This window comes from Orcinus orca, chromosome 1 (assembly GCF_937001465.1).
Source record: "Orcinus orca chromosome 1, mOrcOrc1.1, whole genome shotgun sequence".
Taxonomy (NCBI): domain Eukaryota; kingdom Metazoa; phylum Chordata; class Mammalia; order Artiodactyla; family Delphinidae; genus Orcinus; species Orcinus orca.
In genome coordinates this window covers 204935568-204955165 of record NC_064559.1, presented here as the reverse complement: position 1 = coordinate 204955165, position 19598 = coordinate 204935568, and the positions used below count along the sequence as shown (strand labels likewise).

Sequence of the window (19598 nt, the reverse complement as noted above, 5' to 3'; positions counted from 1 at the left end):
TCCATTCATGCTTTCCTCCAATCCAGTCTCCATGCTTTAGTCCATCCATCACTGTAGTCAAGCCACTCCAGTGGCTTCTCACTGCTCAGGGGTTCACCAGCTCCTTGAGGTCTGTCCACGACCCTGAGATTTAGTGCTTTTCTACCCTTTGCTGCTCACTGCATTTGAGCTACACCTGTCAAACCAGTGCCTGGGTTTCACGTCCTTCTTTTTGCCCCAGGGCTTCCTAATGCAGTTCCCTGGCCTGGGATACACATTGCCCAGTGGGCTCTGGCCTTGGAGCCAGATGGTCCAAATTTCAGTTCAGGCTCTGGCCTTGGACAACTCAGGCGCTCCAAGTGTAAAATGGAGATGATGCAACGTGAGGTTATTTTGTGGATTAAATGAGTGTGTACATGTAATGCTTTAGCACAGTGCTTGGAACATAGTAAGCATTCAGTAGGTGTTGGCTGATATTATTATCACTAGGCTTTCCTTAGCTATCTCCTACTTATCCTTCAGCTCCCCCTTCTCTTTCACCAAATCAGAGTTTACTGACTAAAAAATTGCCTCTTTTATATATGTTTCCTTTTATATGTTTCTGTTTATATGTTCTTATAGGACCCCATGCTTATCTAGCATGGATCTTACCATAATTTGAAAGCATGTATTTATTTTGTGTGATTATATGTCTGTCTCCTCCATTGACTCTGAGCTCTAGAAGGGTGGAAATAACTCTTTTGCTTGCCATTGTATCCCTAACCCAGTGCCTGGTACATAGTTTGTGCTTAATAAATGTGCTCAGTAAATGTGCCCAGTGAATAAAGGGCTCTTAACTTTTCCTTTCTTAAAATAGGATCTTGGGATCTTTTGTGATAACCCTTCCTTTGAGAAAGAGTAATGTCAGCGTGGAAACTAGCATTATTTCAGACTTGGGAGCTCATGGAGTACAAGTACACAGGGCAAAGGGGCAGGGACTACTGGAAGATAGGCAGAAAGATCAGGAACATGGACTTGTCCAGATGGATGTTGTTGTAACATCTGGGCTTTGAGTGATGCACCATCCTGGTTGTAGCTGTGATATTCAACAGTGATTCAACCAGTTCCTGTATAATCCCTGCTCTGTGCTGGGCATTGAGCCAGGTGCTGAGCACCTCACCCTTCTAATTGAATGTATGTTTCAGGGGAACTACTTGGAAAGATGAATGCTGAGAACATTAGCATCTATTTACGTCTTTTGGTGTTTTTACCATATGGCAGTGCCTCTTGGGTGTGTGTCTTGTGTGTGAGGTCAAGAATTTGTTTCCTACCTACACAAGAATCGTTATGCGAGGCAAGCTTGTCATATCTGGGACACTGGAGAAAATTTTGCAGCAACAGATTTTAATGTGGTAAGATACCTCCGTCTGCCATGAGATTCCATATTTCCTGTGAAATGCAGAGTGTAAAAGACAATTGTAAAGACCTGGGGAAGAAGAGGGATTTCTAGTACCTATTCCACTCTTCTGCCCCCAATGTACTTTCCTTTATCCTTGCCCTTCCTGCTGACCTCCATCAGCACATCTTCTTTTGCCTGTACTATTTAAAACCTGGTAATCTTTCCTCTTGTTCCCTGTTTACCTATTACTGCTGTTTCCTAGAAGTTGTATTTCTGTTCTCTAGACTGGAATTTAGGTACCTCCTTTCCCGGAGGTTAATGATTCTTGCCAGAAGCTGAATTAGTTGGTTGCTCAGGGAGAAAAGACTCAGTAAGCAAGTGGTATTGAGAGAGCTACATTCCAGTTCACAAATAAGCATCACCTACTTATGAAGTCAGTACCGTGAGTGATATAGAAAGAGGGGTCATGGTTTCCAGCCACAAAGAAGGGACAGTCTGTAAGGAAAGATGAAACTAACATATTCATTAGTTTTTCGGGTATATATTGAGTATCTGCTGTATGTCAGGCACTGTCCTGGGAGCTAGGGGATAGAACCGTGAATGAAACAGAAGTTCTGGTCTCATGGAACTTACATTCTAGTGACTCATATAATAAGTCAGGTGGTCATGAGAGCAATGAAGAAAAATAAGGCAGGGTAAGAGGATGGAGAGTGAAGTGAATGCTGATTTAAATTAAATGGTCAGAAAAGGGCTGTCTGATAAGGTGATGTTTGAATAGAGAACTGTATGAAATTAAGGAGTGGGCGAGTCAGATACCTGGGAGAAAGCATTCCCAGCAGAGCAGTAAGTACAAAGACCCTGAAATGAGAATGTGTCTTCAGTAAGAAGGCCAGTGGGATCAGAGTAAAGATTGAACCTTTGGAGAGGAGGTCACAGAGGGAGTGGAGTTTTGTTCAGTGTATTATCGGAAGGTTCGCTGGAGGTTTGCCGTGGAGGTGATCCGGATTACGTCTGAGAAGGGTCATTATCTACAGTGTGGAGATGAGACTTTTCAGGGGCTCAGGGGAAAAGTGGGGAGCCCAGTTAGTAGGTATTGCAGTCGTCCAGGCGAGAGAGATGGTGAGTTGACCAGGGTGGTACTGATGGTGGTGGTGAGAAGTCATGGGATTCTGGATACATTTTGAAAGTAGAACTGACAATGTAGATCAGATGTGGAGAATTGCTGGTGGAGGTGGGTCCAGATGTGGAGTATACTGTGTGTCCAGAGAAATCTTGATAGAAGAAGAGGCCTCAGGTGCAGAAGGAGTTTAAAAGAGGTCTTGAAAAGTGGCATGAAATGATGATTTTTATAGGAAATAAAGCACTATGAAGTATACAGCACTTAAAATAGAGTTATGTTCTGGCTAGTCCTCAAAGATATGCCAGGAGTCCATTCCTTGAAGAAAAAGTGTTGATTTGTCTGAGACAAACTCTGTCCACTGATAACACTTGACCCTGGGAGGCATAAATGTTTGTAATAGCTTTTACATTGGTGAAAATATGGTTTATATGTTGAACATATTCATTAATTACTAGAATTCCATTCATATGTGCATGCTTTCTGGGAGACAAATTAGAAGTCCTGCACACTGTGTTTTAGCTCAGTTGACTTTGATACAAGAATCACTATGTTAAATATTGCCCAGTCTTTTCGGTGATAGAATTCTCTCTATATTCTTACTGTGAAAGTTAATAAAATTTACTGGTATTTTATGTATATATTGCATAGGTATATACTGTTTTGGTTTTTCCTTTTAGGTTCCTGAAAATGGTACAAGATTTAATGAAATTAAAATTACACATGACCTGTGGAGCACATTCATCTGAGTGCCTGTTTGGTGTAGGGCAGTGTAGAGGGTCCGTAAGACATGGTCCATGTACTGAAGGGATTTTTAATGTGGTAGGAGCACCGGAGATTTGATGGCACATCTAAAGGACTCCAATGTAGTATTTTGACTCTTGCCAAGAAGTAGAATTCTTATGCTTTAGCTTATTTTATCAGTGAACTTTCCTTGCTTTGGTTTAAAAACCACGGAATATGGTTATCATACCCACCAAACATTGGGGGAATTTAAAACAAGATAAAATACGTGTTTTTGAAAATTAACATTTGTATAGTGCTTTACTCATTTAATCCTGTGAACTAGGTGTTACCTCAGTTTTATTTTTAACTATTTATTTGTTTGGCTGGGTCTTGGTTGCGGCACGCAGGATCTTCATTGCCGCATGCGGGATCTTTTAGTTGCGGCATGCGAGCTCTTAGTTGTGCCATGCGGGATCTAGTTCCCTGACCAGGGATCGAACCTGGGCCCCCTGCATTGGGAGCGCAGAGTCTTAATCACTGGACCACCAGGGAAGTCCCTTACCTCAGTTTTAGAGGGGACACAAAAGTGTAGCAATACCCAAGGTCACAGAAAAATCTAAATCTATATATATCTATATCTATCTATCTATCTATCTGTCTATATATAGATATATATATATATTTTTTGGTTGCGCTGTGTGCCTTGTGAGATCTTAGTTCCCAACCAGGGATTGAACCTGGGTCCTCAGCAGTGAAAGCTCAGAGTCCTAACCACTGGACCATCAGGGAATTCCCTAAATCTAAATATATTTCTTAATTGTTCTTACTGATGCTGGTCCTTTGTTTCCAAATCCTATACCCTTTCTATTACATGTTCTCTCTCCCCCCTCCCCATTTTTATTAATGGTTGGAAACATCCTGTTTCTTAGTTGGGTTAAAGGACGTGAGATCACAGCTGTTATTCAGAAAGAAAAATCCTTTCGCACATATGAAAATATTAATTCATTGTCCATGCAAGTAATAGTGGAGTTCATGGGCTTCTGATGTGCTCAAGCGCTGTCATTAATATTTTATCCTTATAAGTTTTTTTCCTTTGAAGAGTTTTGGAGTTAAAAAAATTTTTTGCTAGTAAATATTTAAAATAGTCAAGATAATACAATGTATATGTAAATATAAAGAATAATATAAAACAACTCTGTAACTGCCACCCATTCTAACATATAGAAATGACCCATACCTTCTGAGTCTTTCTGCTTACACCTTCCCCCCCCTAAGTCTGGTAACAAGAATATTGAATTTTGCATTTTTCCAAGGTGTCTTTAATATAAATATCTTTCATTTAGGAATGAAAATCTTTTAAATATTGTGGGTAAATTTCATCTTGTTTCACATAACTTATATAAATGGCTCTTTAAAATTATATTTTGATTTACTTATTTATGTTAAAGATATTTTTGTTGCCTGGAGGCAGTTATTTAAAAGGCAATTTGGTATCGTGTATACAGAAGTAGAAATATAATGTTGTACACATGAAAGTTATCTAACGTTATATACCAATGTTACTTCAATAAAAAAGAAAAAAGGTGGTATCTTTCTTATCTTTCTTTGTATATCTAACACTTAATACACAGCAAATGTGCCCCAAAAAAGTTTGTTAAATGAATTCATGCATCCATGTGCTGAGTGGAATGAATAATAGCTGGAAAGAAAAAAATAGATAAAAATAAAAAGCAGCTTGGTTTTGAAGATGGAAGTTAGGAAAATTTATTAGTTTCAGAAGTTTCAAAGATCTGGGAGAAGGGTATATTGAGGAAGAGGAAAAGGATTTCGTGTGAATCAAGGAAGTTACTCGCTGGCATAGTTTTTCTTTTCCTTTACTAGAGAAAAGGGAACAAAGGAGTAGGATCTGAAAACTTGCCCTTTCTTAAATCGTTCTTGGCAGAATTGGTACTACCAGTGAGTAGCTAAAGATTTAATGAAATGCGGCTTAAAAGTTTTATGACAGCGGATTTCCTAAAGGTTAGAAAGTGTTTATTTTAACCGTGGTTTCGAGTGATGAAGTCTACTTCAGAGGTCATACCCTATATATTGTTATTGTCCTCATTGCTGAGCCACTGAAACCTGGAATCTGGTTCACGAAGTATGACACTAATTTCTGTTTTCTTGGTAGAGTTTGTGTGTGGTCTTTCATCTTTTAGGAACTATAATTCTCATAGTTCCTAGTTTCAGATGTTGTAAGGAGAGTTCTGAGCAATGCCTGTGATACAGTTTTGGGGGGCAGTGGTCATAAATGTGCATTTACATGCACATATGTATGCATATGCATAGAAATGCCTTACCGTGTTTGCCTTGGTGATCGCCGCATATAGGGAGTATTTAATTGTTGGGTGACTGGGCTCAGGAACTAGACACTCCAAACTCACATCCTGAATCGCCACTAGCTAGCTCTGTAGCCTTGGGTAAGTTACTTAACCTCTTTTTGATGATTTCTTTATAAAATGGGGATAATAAAACATCTGCCGTATTGAGTGGTTGGGAGGATTAAACAGGTTTGTGCACAGAAAGTACTTAGAGCTCAGAGTAAGTGCTCCATGAATGTTGGCTATTATTTAAATCTTGTAGGTAGTGCCTTTTGTTTAGAAGTGTACTTCTTTGCTTAGGCTACCATTTGTGTGTGGGGAGATGTTCTTTCTAGAACCATGTCTCCTTGTCACATGATTATGTGCTGTGTGAGCCTTGTTAATACTCTGTCAGCATTTGAGGTTGGAACATAGGTGTGGCCATACCCCGTGGAATCCAGTGAGAGAGAGCTAAGCACCGTAGCAACTGTTGCTATTTGTATCCTGAGCAACAGCTGCCCGGGGCAGATTTATTTTTTAATCCTGATCTCAGATAGCTTGGGATGTGGCCCTGCCTTAGAGAAGTGGATTGGTTGGTCTGGGCTTTGAGGCGATTTCATGACCACATGTTACAATGATTCTATTCTGTGTGAAATATGAGGTGCTAGAGCTTTGTGTGTGTGAGGGAGGAAGAGAGGCCAAGCCTCAGCATTCAGTCAGTCCCTGAAGTATGTGACTGGGTTAATCACATGAGAAATCACTTTTTAAAAACAATTTTATTTATTTTTTGGCCATGTCGTGTGGCATGCGGGATCTTAGTTCCCCGACCAGGGGTCGAACCCGTGCCCCTGCGGTGGAAGCACGGAGTCCTAACCACTGGACCGCCAGGGAAGTCCCGAGAAATCACTTTTAATATGGACAGTGAGGCTTCATACTTTTCAGTCAAAAGTAATTTTACTGTTTATGACATTCTACAGATGATTTAGAGGTCTGTGTTTCTAGTGTATACATGCACACACATATACACACGTATATACATATATCTAGTAACTTACGTATTAGTTATTATCAATTGTGGATTTCACAAAAGCTATCCTTCCTTTTTTTTTTTTTTTGCGGTACGCGGGCCTCTCACTGCTGTGGCCTCTCCCGTTGCGGAGCACAGGCTCTGGACGCGCAGGCTCAGCGGCCATGGCTCACGGGCCCAGCCGCTCCGCAGCATGTGGATCTTCCCGGACCGGGGCACGAACCCGTGTCCCCCGCATCGGCAGGCGGACTTTCACCCACTGCACCACCAGGGAAGCCCCTAAATGCTTTTCTTAAGTAGATGATAGGATCTTTAAAAAGTGTTTGTTTTAAATAGTGGTTGGATTAATTCAGTAATTTTCTAATTTTTATTTCTGATATATTGAAATATTTCAAGCCTTATGAAGCACCTTGAAATAGTAACATGGTCCATTTCCAAATTTTGTCTGCTAACTTACCTAGGATTCAGTCACAAGACATTTACTGAGCACCTACTATGTTCCAAGCTCTGTTGTAAATTCTGGTGGCATCTAGTGAATGTTGTTGGTCTGATTCTTTTCAAATTCTCTATATAGATCCTACCTATTAAAAATGTGTTATTTTTGTTTTTCAATTGCCCAATTCAGATTCAGTAGTATGAATTTACTGATTTGGATGTTTTGAGTTTACAGTATAACATCATGCTGAACTAAAAAACATTTAACTGAGTCACTTATAAAATCAAAACATTTTCATCCTCTAGGTATTATTAACCCAAAGAACCCAAAGGAAGCTCCAAAGTCCTTCAGCTTTGACTACTCCTACTGGTCTCACACCTCGGTGAGTGTACTCATGGTGCAGCGTGGTAGAACAGTGTGGGTTTTAAACCTTTTGAAAGAGCCTGCAGGTCCACAGGGAAAGCAAAGATTACCAACATCTAGGGAAATGAAGAGTAAGACCCTTTGCAGTATCCCCTTACTCATTATAGGATCCCAAATCTTACTGGCTTCTAGGGATTGTTCCTAAACTAGAGTTTGCTTCTGCATCTCTTTGTTACGCATTTTTGTTCTTTTTTTCCTATTTTGTGTTAGAGTAGGAGATGTTTTAAACTATTGCAAAGCCTAATTGCCAAGGGAAGAGCCTGTGAAAGGGGATGGAAAACATTCTTCACTGAAAGCTATGTTTATTGAGAAATAGCCACACCACCTGGAGCGAATTAAAAGAAATATTTTTGTATGTGGACTTGATCTTTGATCTTTCAGCCCCATTTTCCACTTAAAATTTTCTTGGAGCTCCCTGTGAATGGAAGAGTAATACTTTCAAGGTTATGTAAAATGAAATGTAATCATGTCAGATAATTTCATGTAGATATTTTTATGTATGGCTGGCCTGGATGTCTCTAATAGTGCCTCTGTGTGTGTGCATTTAATGGGAAAAATAAACTATATGTAGGAGGGACTTAAAAATATATTTTAGGTGATTATTCTGATTTCAAACACTTTTATTTATTATAGAAGTAATCAAATAAGCATAGGAGACAATATGAATAAAATGCCATTTATTTTTCCTTTTAATCCTTACAGCCCGAAGATCCCTGTTTTGCATCTCAAAACCGTGTGTACAATGATATTGGAAAGGAAATGCTCTTACATGCCTTTGAAGGATATAATGTCTGTATTTTTGCCTATGGGCAGACTGGTGCTGGGAAGTCTTATACAATGATGGGTAAACAAGAAGAAAGCCAGGCTGGCATCATTCCACAGGTAAAAAAAAAAACAAGAATGAAAAACCTCTGTTCATTATTACTCTTAGTCCTCAATTGCATTAACAATTATTTTTATTAGCAAACATTTATTCAGGGACTATTGTATGCGAGGCACAAAGATAAATCTCTTTCCCTGAGAGGAGCTAACAGTCTGATGGAAAAGACTGATATGTATTCATGTCTGTTTTTAAAGGTGGGAAAGTTGACTTTTTGTAAAGGTTTTGCTGTATATCCAATGCCATGTTACTTTATCTTTTGAACAATGTTATCAGCTTCTTTAAAAAGTGATAGTATGTGTCAGGCTCTGTTCTGAATCCTGGGGACACCTGGTGAGTGTTGTTGGTCTGATTTTTTCCCCCAAGTTCATATATAGATCACCTCTTAAGAATATGTTTTTGTTTTTTGATTGCCTTATTAGATTGCCTTTCCTTTTATCTTGTTAAATTAATTCTATCACTTAAAGCTTGAACAGTCTGAGGTTTTTTTCTTTTTTAAGAGCAGTTAGTCTTTTGATTCTGTATTGTTTGGGAATGGAGAAAAGTCATGACACAGGTACATTTAAGAAGAACTTCTTTTGCTAGTAACAGGAACATGGTTTGCTTTTATTAATGATATTTGGGATTAATTTTAAAGTGTTCTTTTACTATAGGCCTAGTGTGGCCATTGCTGTATTCTGAAAATAAAATATATAAGGGAGCAATATCTACTTTTTTGAATGGATTATTGGATTATAATTTTAAATTCAGCTATATAATTGAAATGCTTATTATTAATAAAGATTAGGACATTTTCAGAAAAAATGAACATACTAGCATGCACACACACACACACACACTCAAATATATTTTTTAAAATTTTGGCTGTGCCAGGTCTTAGTTGCGGCACGCAAGGATCTTTAGCTGCAGTACGCGGACTTCTTATTTGCGTAATGCATGCGTATCTAGTTCCCCAATCAGGGATTGAACCCAGGCCCCCTGCATTGGGAGCACGGAGTCTCACCCCCTGGACCACCAGGGAAGTCCCTATTTTTTTTTTTAAACGTAAAAGGTAATGTCTGTATTAAGACATATATTTGGGAATTGTCCTTCTTTGTGTATAGTAATGGTAATAATTATAATACTAATTAGAGGAAACATTAAATGTAGCACTCATAATGTGCCAAGCACAGGTCTAAGTCTTTGCTTTTACTGCTATGTATTAACTTCTTTGACAATAAAATAATTGTTTGTAGATATAGCAAGTAATATTAAATAGTCCTTCTATTTCCTTTAATTTATTTGTTATTGGAATTCTTGTATAGTTACATATGTATCTCTTTTCTGGTAGAATTTTTGAATATTTTGTTTTAATGTCAAAGCATGAATTTTTAAGAAGACTTATGTTTTAGAAACTGCTACTTAAAATCCATCTTAAATTCTATTTAGACTTCTAGAGATTCATGAACATATAGTTCATTTTTCAAATGTATATTGATTACCTTAATACTAAATATATAGCAAACGAAAATTCAGTGGATTTTTCTTAATTATTCTTATTCAAAACATCACATATTTTAAATAAATTCAAAGGACAGGGAGAGTGAAATTTTATAATTTTCCTGATCTAGAAAAATTGTTTTCTGTTAGAAATGTCACTGTGTAATGGAACAGCCTCTCATAAAAGGGATTGGAATCTTAAGGCAGAGGTAAAGGGGAAAAATTTATAGAGTCAAAATTATTCTCAAAAATACCTTTATTTATTACTCTTTTCAAATAGTGTATATTCTCCCTATGCATATATGTATGAATTTACAATGTATATAGTAACAGAACATATAATACAGTTTATGTCATGATAAATAAGTGTGCAAAATACAGTTTAATAGTAGTTTTACTCCTACAATTATAATACTGATAGTTGAGTCACAGTTAATTCTAGTATAATATGAAGAGTTGAATTCACATGAAGTAAAATCAATGACATAACAATAGAAGAGACATAATCCCTTCTCTTCCCCTATATGTGGCTTTCTTTCTAAGGAAACATTATTGAGGTGATACTGTTGAGGGACAATAGGGATTAGATGAGAAGAATGTATTAAAAACTTTCCTTTTATTTCATTCAAAGCATTTACCTTTGATGTTGATGCCATTAATATTTAGAGAAAAAAAGAGAAAGGGGATCTCGCTAATCCCTTTAGCACGCATGGGTAATGTAGTACTTCTGATTTATGCTCTTCGTGCCTCTCATTCTGTTTCTACAGTTATGTGAAGAACTATTTGAGAAAATCAATGACAACTGTAACGAAGAAATGTCTTACTCTGTAGAGGTGCGTAAAACTGTGGATTAAAAACAGAGTCCTCTGTGCTCCATTCCCTCAAATGCTACTTTTCAATGGTTCCTAATTATGACTGAGCTATAGATCACTTAACCATTGCCCCAATTCTGTACTTTGAGGCTATTTCTAAGTTTTGGTTATAATGAAGAATGTTGTAATTAAATCCTTGTTCATAAGTTTGTGGCTTTATTTTCAGTTATTTCCTTCTTATGTATGTTGGTTGTCAGATGGTACATTTGAATTGCCAAATGGCCTTTTGAAAGGCTATACCAATTTTCTGTTCCATCAGGAGGGTGTAAGCACCCACTGTGTCCTCGTCATCGTTTAGTAATTTTATTTTTTAATCTTTGCCAATTTAATAAGGGAAATTTTCTCACTTTTAAAATTAGAATTTCTTTGATTAGCAGTGTGATTGAACATCTTGTAAATTATGTATATGCCTGTTTATATTTTGGGATTGCAATGTTTTTGTTATTCATTTGCATGAACTCTTCCCCCTTTAATATTATTAATAATGACTTTTGACAGGCATAAGTTTTTAAAATATATGTAATCAAATCTCTTCTCCTCTTCTCCCCTTTGTAATTGTTTACAATCTTGGAAAGTTATTCTCCATTCAGTGTATATACCCTGGTTCTTTTGAGAAGAGGTCTGTAGAATTACATTTATATATGTTAGTTTATTTGATAAACATTTCCACTTTTTTGTACAAGTGCTTTATGAAGCTGTTGTTTTACACATCCCCATTTTTGGTATTCAGTTTCATAGTAGCTGAAGTTATTAAAACATTCTGTTAACATGAGCTTGTTGTTTTGAGAAATCAGTCTGTTTTTTAAGTGACTTCTAGATTTTTAAAAATGTATATGTTGTGACTTTCTATAGGTCTTATGCAATTCTTAGTTGATCCACTTAGCTGCTTTGGGTTTTTTCTTTACCTTTAAAGTGTTGTATAAATTTCAAAGAATTCTGCCTGGTAACTATGATGTACCAAAAGGGGAATGTGCTGCTCTAAAAATATGTTTTGTTAAAATGAATTCTCTGAATAGCTTGTCTCATCCTATAACTATTCTTTTTTGAATATTAAATGTATAGCAAATGAAAATCAGTAGATCTTTATTAATCATTCTTATTAAAATATCATAAATTTTAAATAAATTCAAAGGATAGGGAGAGTGACAATGTGATTGAAGTTTTTGAGCTTATAGGTAATAAAAGAAGCTGCCATTTTCTTTCATATTATTCAGAGTTCACAGGCTTATTTGGAGTGCACAGTGTATCCCTAATCCCAATGTGAACAACAACTTTGTTGTTCTTCACATTGGTGGGACCTCTACCTCCTCTCCTGCCTCTCTCCCTTATTTACTCTGCTGCAGCCACACTGGCCGCCTTTTTTTTTTTTGCTGTTTCTGGAATACACCAGGAACATTCCTACCTCAGTGCCTTTTCATTTACATTTCTTTTGGCCTGAAATTTTCTTTCCTGGTTGTCTTTTTTTTTTTTTTTTTTCTTTTTAATATTTATTTATTTAGTTGCGCCGGGTCTTAGTTGTGACAGGCAGACTCCTTAGTTTCAGCAAGCAGGCTCCTTAACTGTGGCATGCGTGTGGGATCTTGTTCCCTGACCAGGGATTGAACCTGGGCCCCCTGCATTGGGATTTCAGAGTCTTTGCCACCAGGGAAGTCCCAGTATCTTTTTGACTAAGTTTTCACCTCCAAGTCTTTTGCTCAAATCATACCCTCTCAATGAGGCTTGCCATGACCACCTTATTTAATTTTGCAACTTGCCCTCTACCCCAGCACTCCTGACCTCTCTTGCTCTGTTCTTTTTTTTTTTTTATAGTATTCATCACTTCTACCCTACTTTATAATATTTTACTTATTTTTTATGTTTGTTTTTTATTTTCAGTATCCCTTTTAGAATCATAAGCTCATTAGGGCAGGGATCCTTATTTACTGATGTATGCCAAGTGCCTATAAAGTGCCTAGAAGCTGATGGTGCTCAGGGAATTGAATTTGCCAAGTGGGGTCTATGATGGTTGGTTCAGAAGTAGTGATGTCTTTAGATGGATTTGCATATTAGAGAATAAGTAACAGAGCACATCAACCTTACTCAGGTTATTTGGGTCCTCTTAGTACCATGCCTGTGTGAAAAGGGACAGCAAGTTTTCCAAGAAAATATAGTATCTTCCTGGGATTCAGGATTGTATGTACAAGTTTTAAGTACACGAGAATGATTAAAGTTGCCATTTCAATTTCTCATGTAGGATAACCTGCTTTAAGAAAGAATATTTGTTGTCCTGTTGTTTTATTCTTGTAATAGATCAATTATCTTTTGAGGGTTTTCAGTATTTTAAAAACTGATTTTAAAATACAGTATAAATATAGTCAGAGCAGACTGAAAGAGAATGGAATGGAGATAGGTTTATTTCAGATATTCTGAAAATGTTTCTCTAGAAATTTAAACTTGAAGAATGCAGGAGTTACATTGTATGCTTGAACAACGCAGTGACACAGAAGTGTTTTATTCCTAGGGAAGCATTGTGATGAGGCTTACTGTGGTGAATTTTTCCCACTTCAGAGCCTTGGTTGCTTAGAGGTCTGATCTTGTAGATCCTTCAAAGCCAGACTCTTGAGTGAAGCTCATCTGACTGATGTTAGGAAACCACCATGTTGGTTTGTTACTTTCCCATGAGGAATAAATATTACCCTGACCAGAACACTCACATTAGCAAGACTGGTATATTATCCTCCTGTGGGCAGACCTCTATTGGAACCCTGTTGTTTTTTTTGGTGAGGATGGAATTGGAGAGGAGTTGATTAGACAAATTAAATGTTCAGTTGCTTCAGATGAAGAAATGATAGTCTAATACATCCCTTTCCATGATAGGAATGTTCTTGCTGATGGGACAAGAATTCCTGAAGTGTACTGTCTGTGGCTTCCCCTTTCCCCAGGGGACTTGGATAGGTCCTCCCAAACAATCAGGTTCCACACTAACCAACGCTTACCCCTTCTGACAGATATATGTTTGGTCACAATGTGGCCAGACTTAAAGTATGAGTCGCAGATCTCTTTTGTCTAACCTGCTCTGGAATATTGATGTTGTTCCTTGGTTTTAACACTAATAGAAATCTTGTTTCCAAGCTTTTGGAGTAACCTCATTGTAATCCCCAATTATTGACAACAGCATGCATTAAAAAAACCCAAAACACTAATAACTGATAAGTTACTACTAAAAATGATATTTTTTCTGCCTAAGACAAGTAGCAGCTATTGTGTGCTGAGAGAGCCTGTTTACCCCCTTTTCTTTCCTGAGAAAGTCAGAAGGCTGGTTCTAACCTACTCAGTTGTATCTATGTTACTGGTAATAGAATAAAAGGGACTGGAATTGTTATTTCATATTGTAAAGGTTACTGATCTCTAATTGTAGAGCTTTTAATAAAAGGTGAAAAGATAAAAAGATTTTAAAATCTTTTTATCTTTTTCCAAGTCCTCTAAATCACTTTAATAATATGTTCCTAGGTGAGCTACATGGAAATTTACTGTGAAAGAGTACGAGACTTGCTGAATCCAAAAAACAAGGGTAACTTGCGTGTGCGTGAACATCCACTTCTTGGCCCATATGTGGAGGATCTGTCAAAGTTGGCAGTAACTTCCTACACAGACATTGCTGACCTCATGGATGCTGGGAACAAAGCCAGGTATGGTAGGAAATAGACTGATGACTGAGGTCTTTGGTATACTTTGAGGCCTTTTGTTCCTGGTTAAGGATTTGAGACCACATTTATAACTATGAAAGTTGCTTTCACTGTGGAGTCCTCTGATCCTTTGGCTATGCTAGAGAAGCAGGGTCCTCAACATATTTGGTATCCTTCTCATCCAAACAATGCACTGCTGAAACACGTTAGAACTTTAAGTTTTACTATTAGGTTTTCATCAAGTTGTGGTAAAATGTTGGTTATCACATGCCTATGGTAGTAATTGATTCCAGAATAACTGAGCACCTAATAAAGAATAAAAATCAAATGCCTTGGTGGTTTCTAAAGGTATAGCTGGAGTATGAAGAATGATTCTGATGGGGTGCCTTTGGAGTTGGCAGGTAACTTGATAAGTTCACAGATAAGGTATATTGAGAGCAATTTTGTGTAAGTGACAATCTTGTAATCTGAATAAGTTTAAAGCTGTCGCTTGTGATTATTATGCTTATAATTTGAAGGCTATTGTCATTTTAACATTCATCTAAGGATTCCATTGTCATGTGGTCACATTTATGTTTTTTTAGGACAGTGGCAGCTACCAACATGAATGAAACAAGTAGCCGTTCCCATGCTGTGTTTACCATTGTTTTCACCCAGAAGAAACATGATACTGAAACCAACCTCTCCACTGAGAAGGTAGGAGAACTTCAGTGTCTGGGCTTGAGTTGTGTGGAATGGGGATTTTCAGAAGTGCCTCCTGCTACCTTCTGATTTTGTGGAAGGGAAGAAAGTTGCCCTTTTACTTAATGAAGGGTATTTTATACTTTCCACTAGTCATTTTTATTCCACTCTAAACCAGTTTTGAGCATGGGTTCTTGAGTGAAATTGCAAGATATAAAATAAGGTTAAGAAAAAACAATCCAAGACTTTTGAGTCTCAAAAACTGCTCTATGCAATAGAGTTAAGCAGTTCTGTGGGGAAGAAGATCCTTCCTTTTCTTCTTGACTAGAATCTCTTAATTACCTTGTTAACTTCTCTGGTATGTGTATTTTAGTTTTTTGAGCTCTGATAATGTTACTGTGGAATTAAACTGTTTAAGCAAACAGTTAAGCAGACAATATGTATTTTATTCTTGGGAAAAAAATAACTGCACAGCATTTCTGATGTTCGTCAAATACCTGTGCTTGTTAGTTTCTCATTTTCTACAGTGGTTGGTTAAATTTAGTAGACTTCGGGATTAAACTGCTTGCTTTAGATCTTAGCTCTGCCATTTTTCTGCAGTGTTATGTTGGGCAAGTTAGTCTTTGTGCCTCAGTTTCTCTAACCTCATAGGACTGGTGAAGAGGAGTAAATATTAATATAGGGTAAGTGCATCTACTAGTGCCTGGCACAGAGTAGCCACTCAATAAATGTTAATTTTATTGTTATTACTATTAATAATAGACTTACGTTGATTTCTACTCTGCCTACATTCCCAAGTAGCACGCAGCTGGATTTTTAAATCTGAAGTTAGATTTATTGTCCTGGCTGTTATAAAAGATCTTGCCTTATAAACTGAGTACTTTGTGATGCTGATATCACTAAAAACTAAAATCAGCTTTTAGTTGGTGACTTGTTTGTTCATTTCAGCTGAAGATTATTTTTCAAAATACACTCTTCATATAGGTGATCAAATAACTTGACACTGCCTAGCCAGAGGTTCTATATTAATGTCATTTAGTAGTCAGTATTTGTCTGAATGGCACCAAGGAACATGCTATGTGAAAGAATTTTTTCTTTTCTTCCCTGATGTTAAATCTACAAAAATAATGACATTAACCCATAACCATAGCTTCCTTGATAATCTGATTTGGATACTTTTCTGTAAACTTTCCTGAAGCTTTAAAAAATTTTTTTAAACAACTTTATTGAGGTGTTATTGAAGTGCAACAAACAACACATATTTAGAGTATAAAATTGGATCAGATATATATACAGTAGTCCCACCCTTTATCTGCCGGAGATAACATTCCAAGACCTGCAGTGAATGCCTGAAACTGCAGATAGTATCAAAACCTTATATATACTGTTTTTTTCCCATACATTTATATTTAGGATAAAGTTTAATTTATAAATTAGGCACAGTAAGAGATTAATGACAATAATAAAATAGAACAATTACAATAATATACTGTGATATTGATATGTGAATGTAGTCTCTCTCACTCTCAGAATATCTTATTGTAAAAATTTAGTGCCTTTTCCATCTTAACTAAGCAGTTATCACACACTGTGGCCATAACTTTTGCAGCCTGAAGTGTAACAGCAAAACTAGCATGAATTTCTTTTTCCCTCTTCACAATTTCATGAATAGAAGATTCATTGTTACCGTAGATATGAGCAACCTCAGCATACACTTAAAGGAAGCACTTTACGGCTTCTCTTTGGCATATCCGAATTACCAGCATTACTACTCTTGCACTTTGGGGCCATTATTAAGTAAAATAAGGGTCACTTGAACACCAGCACTGTGATACAACAATTGGTCTGGTAACTGAGCCAGCTACTAAGTGACTAAGGACTGGGATATGCTGGACAAAGGGATGATCACATCCCAGGCATGGACTGGGATAGAGCGAGATTTTATCATGCTGCTTAGAATGACACACAATTTAAAACCTGTGAATTGTTCATTTCTGGAATTTTCCATTTAATATTTTCTGACTGCCGTTGACCATAGGTAACTGAAACTGTGGAAAGTGAAACGGTGGATAAGGGGGGACTACCTGTACACCTGTAAAACCAGTACCACAATTCAGATAATGAAAATTTCTATTACTCCCAAAAGTTGCCTTATGCCCCTTCGTAATCTCTTCCACTCTCATCCTCAGGCAATCCCTGATTTGATTTCTGTCACTATAGATTAGTTAACACGCTCCAGAATTTTGTATAAATAGAATCATATAGTACGTACTATTTTCTGCCAGCTTCTTTCAGCTTAGCATAATGATCTAGAGATTCATCTGTATTGTTGTGTGTATCCATAGTTCACTCATTTTCATTGCTGATCAGTATTCCATTGTATAGATAGATCACAGTTTGGGCATTACCTCATCTATTGATGGTCATTTAAATGAACAGTTTTTGGTCATTACAGATGAAGATGCCATGAACATTTGTATACAGGTCTTTGTGTGCATACTTGTTTTTTGTTTCTCTTGGTAAATGCCTAGGAGTAGGGGACTTCCCTGGTGGTCCAGTGGTTAAGAATCCACGCTTCTACTGCAGGGGGTGCGGGTTCAATCCCTGGTCGGCGAACTAAGATCCTGTATGCCACACGGTGTGGCCAAAAAAAAAAGAATTAAAAAAAAAAAGAATAAAAAACAACAACAAAAGATACCTAGGAGTAGGATGGTTGAGTCTTACGGTAGGTGTACATTTAGTTTCTTAAGAATCTGCCAAACTGCTTTCAAAAGTGATTGTAAAATTGTACATTCCCATCAGCAGTGTGTGAGAGTTCCAGTTGTTAGAAGCTTCATTTTTAATATGCCATTTAATGGGTTAATGAGTTTTTTACATTTTTATGACATATCATTTTAAAATGTGTTTATCCTAAAATTACTTCTTTTAAACCAAGATAATTGACATGAAATTTTTTTGCATGCTCCTTATTTTTTTTATTTTTTATTTTTTTGCGGTACGCAGGCCTCTCACTGTTGTGGCCTCTCCCGTTGCGGAGCACGGGCTCCGGACGCGCAGGCTCAGCGGCCATGGCTCACGGGCCCAGCCACTCCGCGGCATGTGGGACCCTCCCGGACCGGGGCACGAACCCGTGTCCCCTGAATCGGCAGGCAGACTCTCAATCACTGTGCCACCAGGGAAGCCCCTGCATGCTCTTTAAATTGACTACAGTATGTTTGTCTTCTTATGCCACGTATGAGGTCTAATTAATATTTTTAGTGTTCTCTATGACTTAATCTTTTAATTTCTTGCCTCTAAATGTTTTCTACTTCTACCTTGCTTATTTTTTAATTGCCCCAGTGTTACTGTTCTTTACCAGGTCAGTAAAATCAGCTTGGTGGATCTAGCGGGAAGTGAACGAGCTGATTCAACTGGTGCCAAAGGGACTCGATTAAAGGTATTTATCTTACCAAATAGCCTAGTCAATAAATGTTCTTTGGGAATTCCCTGGTGGTCCAGTGGTTAGGACTCCTCGCTTTCACTGCTGAGGGCACGGGTTCAATTCCTGGTCGGGGAATTAAGGTCCCGTAAGCTGTGCAGCGCGGCCAAAAAAAAAAGATTCTATAACACAGGTCAGCAAACTATGGCCAGTAGGCCAAATCCAGCCCACTGCCTGTTTTTGTAAATAAAATTTTATTGGGACACAGCTACATCTATTTGTGTATTGTCTGTGGCTGCTTTCGTGCTATAGTGATAAGGTTGAGAAGTTGCAGCAGAGACCACATGGCCCACAAAACATTTTACAGAAAAAATTTTCTGTCTTCTGATCTGTAACTTCAATGCAAAGATATATTACATGATAATAGTTAAGGTGGACTTCATGGTCAAGGTGAAAATTGAATTGTATTTTGAGGAACAGTCAGAATTTGGTTAGATGGAAGTAAGGGACAGTAATGGGAAAAGAATACACAAGATCTAGATGTGAGAACAAGCATGGAGTTTTCTAGAGATATGTTTTCTAGAGATAAACTCATGTCATTGAGTTGTCGGAAGAAGGCTACATCTGTAAGTTTTTGGAGCATGGACATCTTGACGATACTTCAGGTCTATGAGTTAGGCATGTGGTCCTGGCATGTCAACAAGTGGAGAGGAGTAAAGATTGAGGGTTAAAGGAGGTTTTTAGAACTTGTGGTCATAAATAAACAAATAATGCTAGCATATGGTTAATTGTATTTTATGTGTTATATATGATGTGGCAATAGTAGAAATTATCATAATTCTTTTATGTTTGGTGTTGATTTCAGGAAGGAGCAAATATTAATAAGTCTCTTACAACTCTGGGTAAAGTCATTTCAGCCTTGGCAGAGGTGGTAAGTGTTATACTTCATTGCATGAGAAAATTTGTTCAACACATGTACTTGACGATATTTTATGGTGGCTTATGAAGGATGTTCTCTTGGTCCTTTTATATAATCTTGCCTTTCTCCTTTTAAAGCTTTTCAGATAAGATACTGGGTATAACACACTTTGTACTGAAAATAAAAGTGATTAAGGAGAATGAAAGTAAATGTAGATCTGTAAAGGCTAGAATTAAAACTAGGTCTTTGCAAAGACCTA

At 37.3% G+C, this 19598-nt stretch overlaps 2 protein-coding genes across 15 annotated transcripts in view; one reads left to right on the top strand and one right to left on the bottom strand.

Annotated features, from left to right (window-relative positions):
- KIF1B (kinesin family member 1B) overlaps nucleotides 1–19598 on the top strand; it is a 148347-nt gene that overhangs the window by 30851 nt on the left and 97898 nt on the right. For all 14 annotated transcript variants that reach the window (XM_004272374.4, XM_049712536.1, XM_033432913.2 and 11 more), the window contains exons 3-9: nucleotides 7308–7384; nucleotides 8128–8307; nucleotides 10552–10617; nucleotides 14146–14324; nucleotides 14906–15017; nucleotides 18361–18438; nucleotides 19286–19351. In XM_004272374.4, coding sequence (XP_004272422.1) covers nucleotides 7308–7384; nucleotides 8128–8307; nucleotides 10552–10617; nucleotides 14146–14324; nucleotides 14906–15017; nucleotides 18361–18438; nucleotides 19286–19351 — 758 coding nt within the window. The remainder of the gene's footprint in view (nucleotides 1–7307; nucleotides 7385–8127; nucleotides 8308–10551; nucleotides 10618–14145; nucleotides 14325–14905; nucleotides 15018–18360; nucleotides 18439–19285; nucleotides 19352–19598) is intronic.
- The window catches only part of CLSTN1 (calsyntenin 1), a 523112-nt gene that overhangs the window by 416231 nt on the left and 87283 nt on the right, over nucleotides 1–19598 (bottom strand). The gene's annotated exons all lie outside the window — the stretch shown is intronic.